Raw genomic sequence first — 20,176 nt, 5'->3', positions numbered from 1 at the left:
GATATGAGATTAAAACAAGAAAACAAGAGAGAATTTAAGTCTTCAGATTTCCTGAAAAACATGATTAAAAAAAATTTAAATCATACATGAAAACTGAAATGATCAAAGAGGATTTGAATAAACTAATGCATAGTAAGGTAAGAAGAACCAAAAAAAATTTATAGAGGCCAAGAAACTTTTATAAATAAAAACAACTTAAAAAATTTAAGAACTCTAATCAATACAATGGGGTAATCTTATTTCCAGAAGAACTGTGATGAAGAATGTAACTTAACACCTAAACAAAGAGGTAATGGACTCATAATGCAAAGACATATATTTATACATACATAATATTCATATTAACTCACAGTATGGATTTATTTTTCTTGATAAAGCTTATTTCTTATAAAGGTTCTCCCATCACTAATTTTTTTTTTTTTTAATGAGAGTCAAAGAGAAAGGGAGTTAAAAATTGTTATGCCAAAAAAGCCACTGAAGCTTTTTTTAAAAGCAAGTTATGATTTCATGCGCAATTGTTTTTATATTCTACTTTGTATACACTAATGAATTTTTTTTTTGCATCTATTAAGTTCAAATTTCTTTTCATTAAGTTCAAAGTTCATTTATTAAAAAATAAAACTAAAATAATGAAAGAGGAGTATCAGGGATCTGGAAAAGTTAATCTGTTTTAAGACTTCAACAAAACTAGGAATTAGGGTACCAATTCTTTTTCATTTAGGACATAACCTAGGCACTAGATTTTTTTTGTCTTATGTTGGCTTTCTGTTCCTTATACAAAGATTAAGATAAAATTGTTTAAAAATAATTAAAACAACTAAAGTAATTATAACTAAAAAAAGATAAAATTGTTGGGGTTTTTTTAAAAAAAAAAAACTTATAAGGATACTATAGTAAAAGAACCATTAAGTATTAAGCAAGTCTTTTAATCTTACCCCAAAAGAAAAAAGCTGCTAATAGGTACCAACTGAAGTTGCATTTCTTCAGAGAGAAAAATCTTCCTGAAGCCCTTTTATATTAAACAAATGTTCATGGAATAAAGGCCAGACCTGGAGTCAAACCCTTACTAGCTATGTAACTGAGTAAATTATTTGACTTCATTCATCTTTAAAATGAGAATAAGAATGTATAGTATTTTAATGAAAAGAGCAAATGAGAAAAAATAGGCAAAGTGATTCATAAACTTTAATGAGCTATATAAATCAGTCATTATTCCACAGGTACTATCAAGAAAGAGATAATCGCATCAAAGGTCATAGATAAGTAATCATGGTTGATGACTTCTTCAAGAAATATTGAGGCAACCATTTGTCAGCTTGACAAACAACAGATAAATTTGTTACCTTTTGGGAACATATATATTGGAAAGGGATGGAAAACCGCTCAAGATTACTAAACCAGAGAACTGCTATCCATTTCTGGTGATTCATGTGGGAATGAATTGTAGAATCTAGGAAGCATTGTTAAAGATTATGAGTCCCTGAACAAAAAAATCTACAGATATAAAGGCTATGGATGGGGAATATCCTCCACTATTGCCAATTTAACATTAAAAAGGGATTCATAAAAGAAAAATTATATTCTAAGTTAAAGGCTGACTAAGAAGTAAAGTCTGAGAATGAAATCCAGATTTTTGGATCATGGTTTAAAGCAATTATGTGATGGGCTCTTGAAAAGGGAAGGAGTACACCTTACAAAAGAAAGCAAAATGATCTATTTGCCCAGAGTCTTGATTAAAGCTGGTTTTAAAATGAAAAAAAAAAAGTAGTAAGATGGAGAAAGTTGTCCATATAAATAAGACAAATCTGTTATAACAAAGTATAAAAGTTTAAATTTCCTAAGTGTGGACCACAACATAGCATTTCCACTCTTTCTGTTATTGTTTGCTTGCATTTTTGTTTTAACTTCTCAGGTTTTTTTCTTTCTTTCTAGATCCGATTTTTCTTGTGCAGCAAGATAACTGTATAAATATGTAAACATATATTGGATTTAACATATACTTTAACATATTTAACATGTATGGGACTACCTGCCATCTAGGGGAGGGGGTGCAGGGAAGGAGGGAAAAAGTTGGAACAGAAGGTTTTGCAAGGGTCAATGTTGAAAAATTACCCATGCATATGTTTTTGTAAATAAAACTACAATAAAATAAAAATTATAAAAGTTTAAATTTTCATTTTCAGTTCAGATAGCAATATGAAAGAAGCCTAGTGTTCCCACTCTAACAAGATCTAAAAAGGATCAAGTTCAAAGGGATCAGTTCAAATAATGACCAAGAAACCCAAAAACCCAAAAAACTTTAAATATCCTAGGCCTACACAAAGACAGCCAGAACCCCCAGGTCCTAGAAGTGGAGTCCTGCCAAGGAAGACAACACTATTTTGGGTAAATATACCTGAATATGGAAGCAAGACTCTGACCTCAGGGAATCCTATAAACCACCTAAAATCCTGGAGCATCTACCTACCAAGACAAATACAGAAATTATCTGAACACAACTACGACAAAAAAAATTCTTTCTATACATAAAAGCAGATTTAGATGATCAAAGAAATATCGCTCATGTCAACATCATACAAATTACAATGCTACTTAAATAAATTTATAAATTCAGTACCATTCTAATCAAACTATAAAAATGTTATTATAAGACTAAAAATAATACTTTTGTGGAAGAAAAAAAGGCTAGGAATCCAAAGGGAAATAATTTTTCAAAAAGTATAACAGATGTCAAGCTAAACTACAAAGCAGTAATCATCCAACTCTTAACTATGGAGATTGAATGTGAATCAAAGCATATTTTTGTTTGTTGGTTTGTATTTTCTTTGTGGTTTTTTCCCCTTTTGGTCTCATTTTATTTGTATAAAATGGCAAATATGGAAATATATTTAAAAGAATTGCACATGTTTAACATATATCAGAATGTTTGGCGTCTTGAGTGGGGGGTAAGGAAGGGAGGGAGAAAATTTTGGAACACAAAATCTTATAAAAATGAATGTTAAAAATTATCTTTACATGTATGTGGAAAAGTAAACTACTATTAAAAAATAAACATAAAGACCTTCTTTTAAAAAATCATGCAAACTCTGGGCAGCTAGGTGGTGCAGTGAATCGAGCACCAGCCCTGAAGTCAGGAGGAACTGAGTTCAAATCTAATATCAGACATTTAACACTTCTTAGCTGTGTCTCTGTGGGCAAGTCACTTAACCCCCAATTGCCTCAGCAAAAAAACAAAAACAAAAATCATGCAAACTCTTTGGTACTAATTGAAAAATAGAAAAGTTTATCAGTATTAAAGAAGTACACAGAACCCATAAGACTCCATGTACTTGGGTAAGGTCTCTCCATTCAACAGACATAGAACCTAAATATAAACAACAGATAAAAAGCATCAAAAGAAAGAAAATGGATCACTGTGGTTACATAAAAGTGAAAAGCCAAAATGTAATTAGAATTAGAAGGGAAACAATGAACTGGGAAAATTTTCAGATAAAGGACTGATTACCAAGAGAATAACTGCAAATATATAACAAGTCATTCACTGAGAGACATGGAGAAAGGATATAAGGCAATTCTTAATGAATTAATACAACCATCAGATTGGCTAAAATGATACAGAAAAGAGCAGCTAGATGGTGTAGTGGATAGAGCCCTGAAGTGAAGAGGACCTGAATTCAAATCCAGCCTGATTTTTTAATCCCAATTGAGAGACAGACAGAGAGAAACAAACAAATAAATAAATAAATAAACAAGCAAATAAATAAATAAATAAATGGAAAACTGAATGAATGAATAAATGAAAGATAAAGAAAGGAAAATGATGATTATTGGAAGTTCTACAAGGATACAGGCACACCAATTCCTGTTAATGGAATTGTAAATCAGTTTAAGCACAATGGAAACATTTTGGAACTAACCTAAAGAACAACTAAACTGCCTCCACTTTGATGGAGTAATACCACTACTGGAAACATCATCCAAAGAGTTCAAAATTAGAGAGAAGAGAAAGATCTTTACGTACAAAAATATTTATAACAGTATTTTTGGGTTGTAGCAAGGAATTGGAAACAAAGTGGGTGTCAATCAGTTGAACAATGATTGAACAATTACTATGGCATAGTAATGTAATAGAATATTATTGTACTATAACTAATGATGAAAAGGACAGATTCAGAGAAATCTTGATGGACACATATGAACCAATGTATAATGAAGCAAGTAGTAACAGAAGAACAATTTATACAAGGGTAACACGGTAAAGAAAAACAATTATGGAAGGCTTAATCATTATTAATGCAAAAAGAAATCATGATTTTAATAAACTAATGATGAATCATTCTTCCCACCTCTTGGCTAGCAAATGATAAAGAACTGGTACAGAGTGAAAAATACATTTTCAGTCATGGACAATGAGTGACTTTGTTTTGCTTAAGTATCTTTATTTGTTATTTAAGAGGACTTTGGTGGGGGCGGAGTTAAGGGGAGGGAGAAAGGCTCGTTATAGTGTTACCCAAAAAAAAAGGGGGGGGGGAAGAAAAGAACTAAAAAAGCATCAATGAATCATTAAAAATACACAGAAGAGAGTAGAAGAAAATTCAGAAGAGGACAGTCATAAGCAGGGCAGTGTCTGATATAACATATTAAATTTGAAATATGCACTTTAAAAAATAAACTATACCTAGTACAGAGTTGCAATTTAATTTCAGTTCTCTCCATTCTTTGTATGAAGAATGGTCATTTTTAAAAAAAGAAAAAGGCTTGTCAAATTCATAATAATAAAAAGGAAACTTTTACAAACAAAATAAGAATTCATCTGATCCATGGTCTCACTTGGAGAAGAGTTTCCCCTTTGGAAAATGCAAAGCCAGATGTCTAAGATGGCAGGAACCAAGACAGTTATCTGTATTGAAATGGATATAGGGATGGCTCTTGCCACAAGATTATCTGGAATGACAGGATAGTGAATTGGTTTTCATTTATTTCTTTCTCTAAGATTTCTTTTGTGGTGGGTTGTTTCTGTTTTCTTCTCTATGAATACAGGGGCTTTTTACTTTTATTTCTTAGTGTAGTATGAACAGAACTGCTGCAAGAAAACCTCTCGACACTTTCTTCCCTTGGACTTAGAATCAGCAGTCTCCACATTTGGCCTCCAACACTTATTAGCTGTGTGACTCTGGACAAGTCCTCATCAAAAAAAAAAAAAAAAAAAAAAAAGAGCTGGAGAAGAAAATGACAAATTATTCCTGTAGCTTTGCCAAAAAAACCTCAAATGGGATCATGAGAAGCTGGACACAACTGAAATGACTGAAGAACAACACTTATCTGCTTATGTTTATATCCCCTCCCCCCCAGTGGAATGAGACTTCTTTTGAAGAAAGACATTTTTTCTTTTTCAGGTTTTGTCTTTGTATCCCCAGTGCCTAGCACAATGCCCTTGCGCATAGTAGGTGTTTAATACATGTTTGGTTGGTTGGTTGGACTGAAACTGAAAATGCTAAGACTATGGAAGAAGAGTGGTAGTAATAAATTGTTGGGTAACACATCAAATTTTTAGGAATCTGAAGATTTGTTATGGGAAAAAGAGATTGTATTCGTGTGTAGCTCTAAACCTAGAGTGAAAACCAATTGATCCAACTCCAAGACAATATAGGTAATCACTGGGGCAGCTAGATGGCAGCTAAAAGTTCCAAACTTGGAATCAGGAAACGTTGAGTTCAAATTTGGCCTCAGACACTTACTAGCTATGAGAATCTGAACAAATCACTTCACCCTATTTGCCTCAGTTCCTCATCTATAAAAATCAGTTGGAGAAGGAAATGGCAAACCATTCCAGTGTTTCTGCCAAGAAAACCCCAAATAGAGTCTCTATTAGACATTCACAACTGAAAATGACTGAACAGGACAATCACTTTCTAACTCCGGGAGATCTCCAATAAAAGATAGCAAGGTCTGCACATCCTGGGATGTATTAGGGATGTTTGCAAGTGGACAAACAGGTAGGAAATACTGCGGGGAGATTTCTGCTTTGAGTAGGAGGCTGCATAAATGATCATTAAGGATCCTTCCAACTCAGAGTCACTTAAGACCTGCCAAAGTCTATCACATTCTTGCTTTTTGCCTGGTTAGCAAAATATTAGAGAAAAGGAGAATAGAGAAAAGGAGAATGAAGACATGTGACCTGAGTCAAATCACTATGTCTCAGTTTCCTCAATTGCAAAATAACAATGAAGTTGAACAAGAAGACCTCTAGGATGTCTTGCAGCTCTAGATCTGATCTGAGACAAATCCATGGGTGTGTACTGGAGTGCTAGAAACTAGAGCTCTTAACCAACAGTGTGGAGGAAGTTTAGTAATTGGCAAGAGACTGTTAGGGCATTAGCAGAGGTATAAAATTTCACTTATGAAAATATTTAACTGTTAGCATTATTATTCAATGTAAGAAATAAAATAAATAATTAAAAGAGATGGGGAACTTCCTCAGGAATACAAACAAGGCAATCTGGGTTGTAGCCCAAGTGTTCTTCCATTAAAGACCTCTTCTAATGGCTCATTGGGGAATAAAAAAGTCGATGAGCTCAGAAATGTTACTTTTAGGAGAAGAGAAGCTCCAGCATGTCTCACAAAGCTGCAAAAGTTTTTAGCATCAGTTCAGCTTAACAATATGTGCCATATGTCCTGAATTCAGACAGCTATGGAAAAGAGACCTTACAATCACAGTACCATAGATTAAAATCCTAGAACCAGAAGTTTTGCCAGCACAATTTCTTCATTATGCGAATAACAAATTATAGCAATAGCTGGCATTTGTATAGCACTTAAAGTTTTACAAAGCACAAGTATATATGTTAGTCATCTGATCCTCACAAGAATCCTGTGAGGTGGGCGTTATGATCCCCATTTTAGAAATGGGGCAACTGAAGTTAGAAGAAGTTAAATGACTTACAGAGGTTTACACAGCTAGTAAATATCTGAGGCAAGATTTGAATACAAATTTTTCTAACTCCAAGTCCAGTGCTCTTACCCAACGTATCACACTACATTGTGTTTCTGGCTGTTTCTGGCCTGTTAAATGATGTTGCTTGTAGTAACATTTAATAGGTTTAAACATTAACTATGGGATGTGAACCCAAATCCTCAGATGTGACAATCAGTGTTCTTTCATCCTTAACATATTAGTTTTACTTCCCAAATCATGGAACATAGCATACCAGAGCTAGCGTTGAGACTTGAAAATTTATTCCAAACCAATCAGTAAATACTGTGTACACAGCTTCCTACAGGAAGCATTGCCTCCAGAAACAGATATAAACTGCAAGCAAATGCTCCTTATGTACATTCCCAGGGCTAAAGTTTATTAAGGGGGAATAGAGCACATATAAAAATAACCATAATACAAAATAACACATTATATGTCATTCAAAAGACTAAGGCTAAAAGAACAAATTTAATATGATAACGTTTGTTTTCAAATGGATCTGTGAATGTGATCATAACATGTGATATAGCTCCGAGTGAAGAAACTTGCCATTTTTCCTTGTCCACTGATCCTGTGTTACTCTTGTCCATATCCTCCCATAATTTCTCCACAGGAATTCATCTACTATGCTAAGGACCCATTTCTATCTCTCCTGATAGCTCAAATTTAAAAGTTGAATTATTTATAAGTAATTCTTCCCTCTTGCAAGGTTAACATATAAGTTTATTTCTAAGACCTAAGAAGGATGATTATATACTTTATGAGCAGTATCTCTTCAGAAACAGTGGGGGTTAAAACAAATTTAGCGAGAGATCCACTTAAGCAAAGTGAAGAAAACAAAACAAAAAGAAAATAAACAAAACCAAAAAAAGGGAGAAGATCTGCAAAGATTTTTTTAAAACAAATATTTTGAAGAGTAGAATCATCACACTTAGGCTATTAACATCACCATCCCAGATGTTCTTAACACTTAACAGAACAAAGAAGGATAAATTAAGTAGACTAGGCCAAATGCTTGTAAAGGAGATCAGATAGGGAGAGACAAAATGTGAGGGCGTTGAAGGATCACTTGATGAGGAATCTTCTTTTCCTTCAGATAATAAAGAAATAGGAAAAACAACAATAATCTAGGTCTTTATTAATTTCACAAAAAGGAAACCAATTGAATATCAGCAAATTTCAACTTATGAAATAGTTTAATAGGAATTATGTAAAGACCTATGCAAGGAGTCCTCATAGGTAGATAACATTTCAATGAAAATGAGATGTGGATTTGGGTAACAAGTTCACTAGAGTAAAAAGTGTAACATGGAAATCAATTAAAAAAAAAAACTAATGAAGACTTTCATTTATATTAATATAACCACAGAGCATGGAAATGATGGTCCCATTGAACTATGTTCATGTCAGGACCCTATCTAAATCATTGTATCCAGTTCTGAATATTATATTTGAAAAGCAACATTGCCAGAAAGTAAGATTCATCTTACCAAGTTCAAATCTGGTCTCAGACATTTACTAGCTGTATGACCATGGGGGAAGTGACTTAATCCTGTTTGACTCAATTTCCTTATCTGTAAAAATGATCTGGGGCAGGAAATATTAAAGTTTTAGCTTCATTTAGTAGCATTTGGTTGGCTTGCCCAGTGGTTACTCCTATTATGCCTCTGTATGTAAGACTTTGGTGGGGAGAAGGATGGGCAGAAAAATTGGCTTACAAGCAGACTCATGGAGCTTAACCCACTGATGGGTTAGAGACAATTTTTAATGTGTCCCAGACACTTAATAGCTATGTGCCCCTGTGCAAGGAGTGAAAACCCCTGAACACCAGTTGTGATAGTTCCCCAAGAGGAGGTTATATAACCATTTGTCAGAAAAACAGAAGGGATTCATAGTTGCAGATGAGTTAGATTACATGACTTCTAACTCTGAGGTTTTATGATCCTAGATAAATAAAATAAGTATAAATGAATGAAGTTCAAGGGAAAAAGATCATGACTAAGTGGACTTGTTTATGGAATGCTCTTTATAATGAGGTTATAATGAGCAAAATTTTAAAGAATGGCTAAGATTTCAAAAGGCAAAGAGGTGGAAGGAAAACAATTGACATAGAAAACAACATGAGCAATATATCACAAGTATACAGAGGATGCTGTGTGAGAATAGCAGAAACTATTTGAAGAAGATTAGTATGAAAGACTAAAAAAAAAGGCACTGTCAGCTTATGAAGGGCAATCAATAAGTTTTAGGCCAAAAAAACAAACAAACAAACAAACAAAAAAAAACCCTCACAAACCTGTATTATATAGGCAATAAAGGACATTGACCACAAAGTTATAAAACAGAGGATGTATAAGCTGGAAATCACTTTACAATCACAGAACATAAAATTTCAGAGTTGGGAGTTCTGGAATTATAGAAGGATTATCAACATCAGACCTTAGTCAGAAACCATAGGATCCCAGATTTAAAACTGGAAACCTCCTTAGAGGGTTTTTAGTTCAACTCATTTATAGATGAGGCAACTGAGGCCCAGAGAAGTTTAATGATTTGCCTGCACTCACCCAAAAAGTTAATGACGATTCTTATCAGAAACTGGCTTCTGCAATAAAATACTAGCCAAATCAGTCAAACGTTGGCTAACTTGAAACTTTACTTAGTTGTAATCTTAGGAGCCCAATTCGTCCTAGTCTGCAGAGGAAATAGACTGGAGCAATTGAAGTGACTTGCCCATCTAAGGTCAAATTGCAATGGTATCAGGATCAGAAAATGAACCCCTGACCAGAACACTTTCTCATTTAACCTATTTCTTAATAGCCCCTCTACCTCTACCTCCATCACAGGTCAAACTGAGCAATTAACATTTTCATCAAAAAAAGGTAGGAGAGAATAACAAAAAAATTATACTCTAATACCTTAAGGGTAGATGGGAGGTGGGATTTTGGGTAGGAAAATAGAAAGCAGCTCCTCCATGAGGGCTTTTTTTCTCAGTGTGGCCTCTATTTAACACCAAAATAGTTTTAATTAAAAATATACTGGGGTGTTCACAGCCCAAATTACTGTATTGCCTTTTGTATTGTCTTTCTCATCTCTGCCTAAAAATTTCATCAACACAGCTGCTTCCTCCAAGTGATTCATCCTGAGTCCCCATACATGTTATTTTTCCGTCGAATTTTCTAAGCCATCCCCCCGGGGAGACTGTAATTGATATTGGAGTCCACATTGTGGTTATTCACTCCAGCTGACTCCCCTGCTGGGCTAATAAATGAAACAGCTATTGTACCCCAAAAGCAAAGCTTACAAAAGAGCAAGAGTCGCTTGTAATTTTCTCTCAAAATAAGAGAGAGGGCACACAGCCTGGCACAGGGAATGGATGCAGCACTGAAGGCCAAGAGAGGCAAGAACTCTGCCTTGAAGCAACCACTTATGACTCCCTTCACCTAGTTTAGAACAGTAGAATAGAGAATGTCAAAGGCAGAAAGCTTCTGGGAATCATAGAACACAGTCTGTGGGAGCTGAGCTTGGAATTTCAGAGCATGGAATGTTAGAAAGGGGAAAGGATCTTACAAAAAACTACTCATTCATTCAGCTCACAAATACTTATTAAGCACCTACTGTGTAAAGATAACTATATCAGGTTCTAGGAGAAATTATATAAAGCCTGGTTAAGAATTGGTCTTCACTCTCATTAGATCTTGAGAGCTATTAACTTATAGTCTACCAGGGGTCCTCAAACTACGGCCCTCGGGCCAAATGCAGCAGCTGAGGATGATTATCCCCCTCACCCAAAGCTATGAAGTTTCTTTATTTAAAGGCCCACAAAACAAAGTTTTTGTTTTTTACTCTAGTCCGGCCCTCCAACAGTCTGAGAGTGAACTGGCCCCCTATTTAAAAAGTTTGAGGACCCCTGCAATAGAATGGCAAGAGCTGAAAGGAACCTTAGAATCAGTGATAGTGAGAGAACTGGAAGGGACCTTGAGGTCATCTAATCAATCTATTAACAAGCATTTATCAAGTACTTACTGTGTTAGGAACTAAACTAAGAAAACATTAAAAAAAATTTTCCTGCCCTTAATGAGCTTACAATACAAAGAAGAAATAAATAGGAATTATAAGTAAAAGTGAATATACAAGAAAAGAATTAATACAACAAACATTTATTAAAAGATTATAGTCAGCACTAAAGTAAAGTTCCTCCTGCCTTGAAGGAGCTTTCAATCTAATAGGGAATAGGACATTACACAAGGTTGGATTCAAAAGGAACAAAGAAAAAATTCTTGCTACTCTAAGAAAATCTCAAGAGGAAGGATAGGAAGAAGATAAGAAAGTTTCATGGAAGGGACAGCACCTAGGCCTTGAAACAAAAGGAGTTCAACACAGAGAGAAAAAGAGCAATCTGGTCCTCAGTATACAAATGGTGACAGATACTATCTATGTATACAATATATAAATAGGAAAGTAGTAATCACTTTTTTAGACTTTCTACATTTGAGATGTTCTCCAGCTCATTTCAGTACCTCCACCTACGTTGTATTAAGCTCTCTCCTTGATTTGCCTCTCAGCTCTTTCCAGAATCATTCTGAATGACACAATAATAGCAATATTGTATAATGATCAACTGTGAATGACTTAGCTGTTCTCAGCAATCCAATGATTCAAGACAAGCCCAAAGGACTTATGAAGAAAAATGCTAACCATCTCCAGAGAAAAACACTGTTGGAGTCTGAATACAGATTAAAGCATATAATTTTTTTAACTTGATTACTTTTTTTCTGATCTGTGTTCTCTTTTGTAACATGGCTAATATGGAACTATGATTTTCATGACTGCAGATGTATAATCTAAATCAACTGTTTTGCCAATCAATGAAAGAAGAAGAAATTTGGAACTCAAAAATTATAAAAAAAACAAATGTCAAAAATTGTTTTAAATAAAAATTGTTTAAAACCTGGTTTTTTTTTTTGTTTTTTGTTTTTTGGAAGGCCTTGAGATGGGATCTCCAAAACCTTGTTTTATAGTATCATAGTTCTAAAGCCTCAAGGGACATCAAGAATGTGAGTACCTTACCCTGTTTGAGCATCAAATGCCTCATCTATAAGTATTGAATACTTATATTTTATATATATATATATATATATATATACACACACACACATTGACACACACACCTTACACTATAGATGTATTTAAGTATATAATGTTAAGTGTTCTATACTTACATTACCTACATCACAAGGTTGTTGGGAGAAGAGTGAACTGTATTCATCCATGAATTATGGGTAACTCAGATCCTAGCTCAGATTCCACTTTCTTCAGACTACCCCAGTCTAAAGTGATTTTCCCTTTCCAGAGCTCTCAAATGATGTCCAGTGCCACTTAGGCCAAACCAGGCCTTAAAAGGAATCCACTGTGTAACACTCTCAACACAAGGTCATCCACTCTCCACCTGAAAAACTCCAATAAGAAAGAACCATTTCTTCATGAAGAAGCCCATTGCATTTGGGCCAGCTCTAATTGTTAGAGACTTTTTCCCTATTTGCACCTGAAATCTGCCTCTTGATGACTTCCATGCATTACAATCTATGTGACTAGTTAGTCTTCATCTTTATGTCTCCTCAGAGCCTAATAAATAATTTTGCATCCAGCAGACCCCCACAAAATGTTTGCATTCAGTTTTCCCTCTAAGCCTAGATCCTGTCTATATTTTCCAATGTCGCCCTCTACAATTGGTACTTTTTGACACTAACTCAGTACTCCAAACAGGCCAATTTCCTCACTAATTGTGGACATACTGCAAGAAAGTCCTTCTCTTTGCCACTGTTTCCACTACCTGGGACTGAAATGGCCACAACACTAAATCTCAGGCCTAACCAGGTGCACACAGCCTTCAAAGCTCAGGTAGCATCTTCTCAATAATAACTTCTTTGAATTACATGGTAAGAATATTCTCTTCTTCCTCCCTAACACAATTTAGCGAGATGCAGACTGCATCTCACCATTTGCACTCTTTACTTTGTCATTTTAATTACAAGCAAAAAAAAAAAAAAAAAAAAAAAAAAAAAAAAGAATGAAGGTCCCTGCCCTCAAAGAGCTTACCTCCTAATAAGGAAAAATAACATAAAATGAAACTGAAAGTCGGGGGATCTAAGGGACTGGGAGAGAAAGAGCAGAGGTGTATGAGGGAGAAAGAAGTCTATAGATGCAGGAGTGGAGCCCAGTGAAGAATAAAGAAGAGAACATGGCTGATCTGGATCCTTTCCATAAAATGGAAGGGTGAAAAGGCTGCTGAGTCATAGTGAAGAAAGAAGTCTGGAAAATCAGGAGAGGAATTTAGGAGTGAAAATCAAAAGATCAGAACATCAAAGCTAGAAAGCTGAATTTAGAAATCTCAAAGAGAAGAAAAGAAAAAAAAAAAAAACAGAAAGACAGATACACAAAGAGAGAGGGCAAGAGAAAATGATAAAGAAAACAACAAGGCAAAAATCTGGCTCCTTCCTCTTAAAACCGGTGAAACAATTAATTTAAATGTTTTGATTCTAAATATGCTCCTTCCTCTTCAAGATTGCTCTTCATACCTCTTGTTGCTGCACTGTGGCACTAGAGAGAGAGCCTTAGGATTTAGCTCTTCAATTTTACTGCCTAACACCAAGGGTGACCTTTCTTTGTATGCTCAGCAGTTAGCACTGTCTGCATACAGTAGACATTTAATAAATGTTTACTGATTTACTACATGACTTTGCACAGGTTGCATCATATCTCTCAAACTCAATTTCTTTTCCACTAGAAATGAGGCCATACCTTCCACGCCCCATTCTTGTGAGGAGTAAATGAAAATTTTCATTGAAAAGCATATAGCATCATGGTGAAAATAGATTTCCGTTTTCTCTTTTACCTCTAAGCAAAAGTAATAATCATGGGTAAAAGTAATTGGTTAGAGAGAAGGAGGGAGAAAGAAAAAAGGAGAATAGCAGGAAAAAAGGGGAAGGGAAAGGTGGGGAAGAAAGAAAAAGAGAGAGAAAGAAAGAGGGAGGGATAGAGAGGAAAGGAGAATAGGAGGAAAAAAAGAAGAAAGGCAGGGTGGGATAGAGAAGGAAGGAGGATAGGAGAAAAGGAAGAAGGAAGGAGGAAAGAAAAGAGGAAGGGAAGTAAGGAGAGAGGAAGAAAAGAAAGAAAGAAAAAAGGAAGAAGTGAGAAGTCATGGGGATATTATATGGTACTATTCATGGGGAAAAAAATACATCAACATACTTATGCAGCATGGATTGACAGTTCTAGCCATACCTGAGAGAGAAGCTTGTTGTCATCCTCGAGCAGTTTCACCTTTGTTTCCAACTGTCTGATGTAATTGCAAGAGGAGTCTTGAAAAACAAAAAGAAAGAAAGAGAGAAATCATGTTAACTTCTGGACAAATCAATTGCTGTCCCATCAACACAGAATTTCCACAAGGTATATACATAAGGGTATGAGTGTATGAACTGAGAGAGTGGGTCCTGGCTCTGAAGAATGTTAAGACTTGTGAGGGTAATGAAGTTGGTTTCCCTTCCTAGTATTCATATCCCCATTTTTCAAATGATGATTACTTGCCCTTCCCACCATTCAGGCATATTCTAATGAAATGATAGGATGTTTTTTAAAGTATATTATTTTTAAAGTATAATATTTATACATTATAAATATTAGTTTTTCTGCCTAACATGATCACAAGAGCCAATACTGCTGGCAAAAATCCTGGCTTATGCACCTTCCCCTAAGCTAACCCTCCCAGCTTCTCCACAGATAGGAAGGACTACAGCATAAATAGGAAGAGCCCTGGACTGAGAGCCAGGAGTTATGAATTCTATTCCTGGTCCTATCAGTCTGTAGCTATGTGACTTGTGACAAATCATTTCCCTTTTTAGCCTTCAAGTTCTGAAAGGGCTGGACAAAATAGATGATCTTGAAGGCTCTTTAAACTCTGACAAATGAATCTAAGTTCTATGATTCTAAAATATGATTTACCTCTGACATTCCATAATTCTACCACCCTCCCTTCAAGCTCTGATATTCTCTGATATTCCTACCTCTTCAACCTGTGGCTAATTAGGACTTGTGATTCTAAAGTCCCTTCCAGCTCTGCTATTGTATGTCCTCTGATTCTATGACCTCTCTCAGCTCTGGCATACTATGTTCTAAAATTCTACAGCAACCTCCAGAGTTAATACTCTATCAATGATAGTCTGATGTATGATAGTCTGATGTATGATCCAAGGCTAAAAAAGGAAATTTACACAAAAGAAAATTAAATCTATTCTCCATGAGAAAGACAAGATTTTTTTTTTAATATTTCAAGTACTTTTTGCAATAAAATCACAATAATAGACTAAATATTCACTTCTCATGTCCCATCCTATTGCTTTGTCTATCTCCTCAATTCAGACAATAAACCAAATTTCAGATGAAGGTATAAGGACAAATAATTGTTGTATAACATCAATGCTAGAAAATGCTGAGAATTTAAAAGGAGTAAGAGAGGAAGATGGGAAAAGGAAGAGAAAGAGAAATGAAGAAGGGGGAGAGGGAGAAGAAAGGGAGAGAGAATAATTAGGCTAGAAGGCAACAAAACAAGGGAAGAAGGAGAGAACTTTGCAGGAAGGAAATAATAGAAAGAGAATATTCAAAACTTAAAGGGACTATCACAGCACATGTAACATTAAAACTAGAAGAGTCTTAAAAAGCTGACCACTTTACTGAGGATAAGACAAAAAAGAAGCAAAGAGGAGAGGAATAAAGAAGGGACAGGAAAAAGGAGAAGAGCCTCTCCTGAAGCAGGTGAATTTCATATAATTAGTTCCAACTCTCTTCTCATATCATTTCCCATAACCAGGGCCAGATTATTATGTTTGGTCCCTTAGGAACTTTTGAAAGCATTAAGACTTGGCTTTGGACCATTCTTGTGAAAAACTGGAAGATGGCAGAAAACAAAAATTAATTGTGTTTAAAAAAAAAAAGACTCGTTCACATACTGATGATATATACTGATATATACCAACTGCCCATGTGCTGAATAAATGAGAAACAGTTCAAATTCCTATTGTCCTCACTCCCATCAGAAGAGCTGTGAGACATATAAAGGATGATTAGCCCAGTTTTAGAGAAGAGGAAAAAGGCTGAGAGAGAGATTAATCCACTTGTCCATGATCACTCAGCTAATAAATATCAGTGGTGGAATTTGAACCCAGATCTTTCTGGTTTTGAGTCTAACAGATGACACTTTCCAAGGAAACTTTAGGAAAAGAAAGGGACCTAAAAAGACATTTAAATCCAACTCTTTCCTTCTATAGATGAAACTCAAAAAAGGAAAGGGAACTGCCCACATTCAGGGAAGATCAAAGCATTTTAGGTCATGTCTTCAGAGATCATTTCTCTCAATCCCTGAATTTTACAGATGAGTAAACTGAGATGCAAAAAAAGTAAAACAATTTTTCCAAGGTCCTAGATCTTTCATTTAAAGTTGGATAGGATTCTGTAGGCTACAAAAGTAGCAAATGGTAGAGCCAAGGATCACTCCCAAGTCTTCTGACTGCAAATCTAGAGTATATTCTCTTCAAATTTATACTTATTCTGAACCTGGGGAAAATAAAAATTTGAAATAAAGAAAAAATTTTTAAAAAAATAATAAATTTATACATGTTCCCTAAGTAGAAGGAAGAAAGATACAGAACCCAAAGCACATATTTTTGCCTTTAAAATAAACAAACAAAAACCCGAGCAACATGGTATAATAAAAAAGTACAGGGAAAGGAATTAAGAGAGCTGGGTATAAGTCTTTACGCTGACCCTAAGGCATCATTCACCTCAGGCAATTCCTTTTTCTTAATTTCTCCCCAGTAAAATGAGGGGCTTGGTTTTAGATGATTGGTCCCTGTGCTCTCTGACAGCCCATGATTTTATGCAGTCCTGGGGGAGTGCTGAAGAGTGGAGGAGGGGAGGAAGATGGAAGGGAAAGAAGTGGGCCAAACGGGTAGCCTAGCAACTAAATGTCCCAATGCGAATGACTGAGAATCTGCAACTTCACACAAACAGCTGACAAATCTCTGCAGGTTTTTCCCTTATCAGAAACCACATTCTCAGAATAGTTCTTTTTTGCCTTTCTGACCTTCATGTTATCAGGTTTTTTTTTTTTTTTTGGTTTTTTTTTATTTAAAGCTAGATGTAGCACTTTTCCAAAGGCTTATTTAACCCCACCCCACCCCACCCCACCATTCACCCAACTACTCTCCACACAACCAGTCTGGAGGAATGTGAATGACTCACTAGCCTACTGCTAGGCACAGTTGAGGAATTAAATAAACAGGTCTCTCTTCCCTGAGACCATATTCCTCTGGCCTCACCCTCCAAGAATGTGGCGGAGGTAGAATTTCCTTTCTCAGACACAAATGGGACAAATGCATTTGAGTATTACCCCTAGAAAGCATAAACTTTCCAGGTATTCCAGGTCCCGGTAATCCCCAAAACTCTCTCCACTCCCCTTCCCCTTTATACTTTCAGTTCTAAGCTTATTCTCTAACTCCCACCAATCCTCTGCTCAAGTACCATTTGCTTTAAATGGCTTTTCCTTTCCACACTCCTCTCTCCTAGTGGTTAATACTCCAGGCCCATTACTGTGTATTTTACATTTGTTTATTAGAGTCTGCTCACAAGATGATCATTAAATTTTCAGTGTGAGCATTATTGTTTTGTTGACTGTCTAGACTTGAGTAATGGAGAAAATATTATTAATGCAAATTAAACTTAAAATGTGTCCTGGGAACTGTTTTTTTTTTTTTTTTTAAAGTTCTGGTTTTTAAACATTTATCAATATACCAATGAATATATTTTATATATTCATCTTTTAATATGTCATATTCTCCAGTAAAATTTCTTTCTTTCTTTTTTTTTTTTTTTGAGAACAGGGATTGTCTCACTTTTGCATTTTTAATCCCCCAGTATATAGTACAGTACTTAGCAGAAAGGAAACAATTAATGCTTATGGATCAAGTAACTCATTAATTCACTGTGTGATCTCATTAAGCCTCAGTCTCTTTGTCCATAAAATGGGGTTAATAATACTTGATTTGTTTTTGAAGAATAGAGATGGAAATTAGATCTTGCAACAGTTACTGAAGAGAATACAGGTGTTTGAATAAAAGGATACAATAGCAGGGCATCTTAAACTTTTTCCACTCATGACACCTTTTCACCAGAGAAATTTTTACATGACCTTAAGTATATAGATAAATAAAATAGATATATAAATCAAACATTTAATGATAATAAATTATAATTTTGCAAATCCTTACACTCAGTTACACAATGCAAAATGGGGATGAAATCCATAGTTTAAAAAGCTTAAGAAGTCTGAGAAAACTCTCTGTTTTTACTTCTCTTCTTTACTTCATCATCTATTCATTCTCTCATATTCTTAGAACAGGAATTTTTCACTATTTTTTCTCTTTTATTTCTCAGGGAGATAGGAATTTGGGTTGATTCTACGAGATAGTGAGTGGTAGGTACAGTGGTTAGTGGACTGGGTCTAGAGTGAGGAAGACCATAGACATTTTCTTGCTGTGTGAACACTGATGCTTCTTTCTTTTCTCTTCCCTTTATTGTCACAGAGAAGTTCCAGATGCGAAAACTCCCTTTACGAATGCAGGTCTGCATCATCCTGCAACTGAAGAGCCTTAGAACACTGAAAGTTAAATGATTTGCCCAGTGACAGGGAGCAAGTGTGTGTCAGAAGCATCATTTGAATCCAGATCTTCCTGATTTCAAGGTCTGTTCTCTATTCACTGTAGCATACTGCCCCTCAATCGGTTTTTTGTTCAGTCATTTGACTCTTCATGACCCCATTTGGGGTTTTCTCAGAAAAGACACTGGAGTGATTTGTAATTTCTTTATCTGGCCCATTTCACAAATGATGAAACAGGTCAACAGGGATAAGTGTTTTGCCTAGGATACATAGCTAGTAATTATCTGAGGCCAAATTTGAACTCAGGTCTTCCTGACTAGATTTAACACTATACCACATAGCTACCCAATTAGTTGTTGAAATCTTATCTATTTTTCAATTTTTGAATCTATTTCATCCTTTCTATTCCCCATTCTGATACAAGCTTTTATTACCAACTACTTTGGCAATTATAATAGCTTCTTTTTTCCTTTACTGTCTCTCCCATCTATACTACATTTCAAACCAATGACAAACTAATATTCCTTATTTATAAATCTGCTCAAAACTCTTTAAGGTCTCTTTGCTGGCACTCAATGCCTCCCCACAATCCAGTACTACAATATCTTATCAGCTTCTGGGAAAACATTGTTACAGTTAAAGGTTCTAATAAAGGCCTCATTTCCAAAATATATAGAGAATTGACTCAAACTTATAAGAAATCAAGCCATTCTCCAATTGATAAATGGTCAAAGGACATGAACAGATGATTTTTCAGATGATGAAATTGAAACTATTTCTACCCATATGAAAAGGTGTTCCAAATCATTATTGATCAGAGAAATGCAAATTAAGACAACTCTGAGATACCACCACACACCTGTCAGATTGGCTAAGATGACAGGAAAAAATAGAGACAAATGTTGGAGGGGATGTGGGAAAACTGGGACACTGATGCATTGTTGGTGGAACTGTGAACAGATCCAACAATTCTGGAGAGCAGTTTGGAACTATGCTCAAAAAATTATCAACCTGTGCATACCCTTTGATCTAGCAGTGTTACTTCTGGACTTATATCCCAAAGAGATCATAAAGAAGGGAAAGAGACCTACATGTGCAAAAGTGTTTGTGGCAGCCCTTTTTATAGTGGCTAGAAACTGGAAATTGAATGGACGTCCATCAAATGGAGAATGGCTGAATAAATTATGATATATGAATGTTATGGAATATTACTGTTCTGTAAGAAATGACCAGCAGGATGAATACAGATAACCTGGAGAGACTTACATGAACTGATGCAAAGTGAAATGAGCAGAATCAGGAGATCATTTTACATTTCAACAACAATACTACATGATGACCAATTCTGATGGACGTGGCTCTCTTCAACAATGAGAGGATCCAAATCAGTTCCAAATGATCAATAATGAACAGAACCAGCTACACCCAGCAAAAGAACACTGGGAAATGAGTATGGACCACAACACATTTCCACTCTCTGTTAGTTTGCTTTC

General features: G+C 35.3%; 1 protein-coding gene across 2 annotated transcripts in view; it reads right to left on the bottom strand.

Moving 5' to 3' along the window:
• The window catches only part of CCDC85C (coiled-coil domain containing 85C), a 181,908-nt gene that overhangs the window by 42,439 nt on the left and 119,293 nt on the right, over positions 1-20,176 (bottom strand). For both annotated transcript variants that reach the window (XM_031953287.1, XM_031953286.1), the window contains exon 2: positions 14,258-14,334. In XM_031953287.1, coding sequence (XP_031809147.1) covers positions 14,258-14,334 — 77 coding nt within the window. The remainder of the gene's footprint in view (positions 1-14,257; positions 14,335-20,176) is intronic.

Source organism: Sarcophilus harrisii, chromosome 2, assembly GCF_902635505.1.
Source record: "Sarcophilus harrisii chromosome 2, mSarHar1.11, whole genome shotgun sequence".
Classification (NCBI taxonomy): Eukaryota; Metazoa; Chordata; class Mammalia; order Dasyuromorphia; family Dasyuridae; genus Sarcophilus; species Sarcophilus harrisii.
The sequence above is the reverse complement of the archived record's forward strand: the minus strand, read 5'-3'. Positions and strand labels throughout refer to the sequence as shown.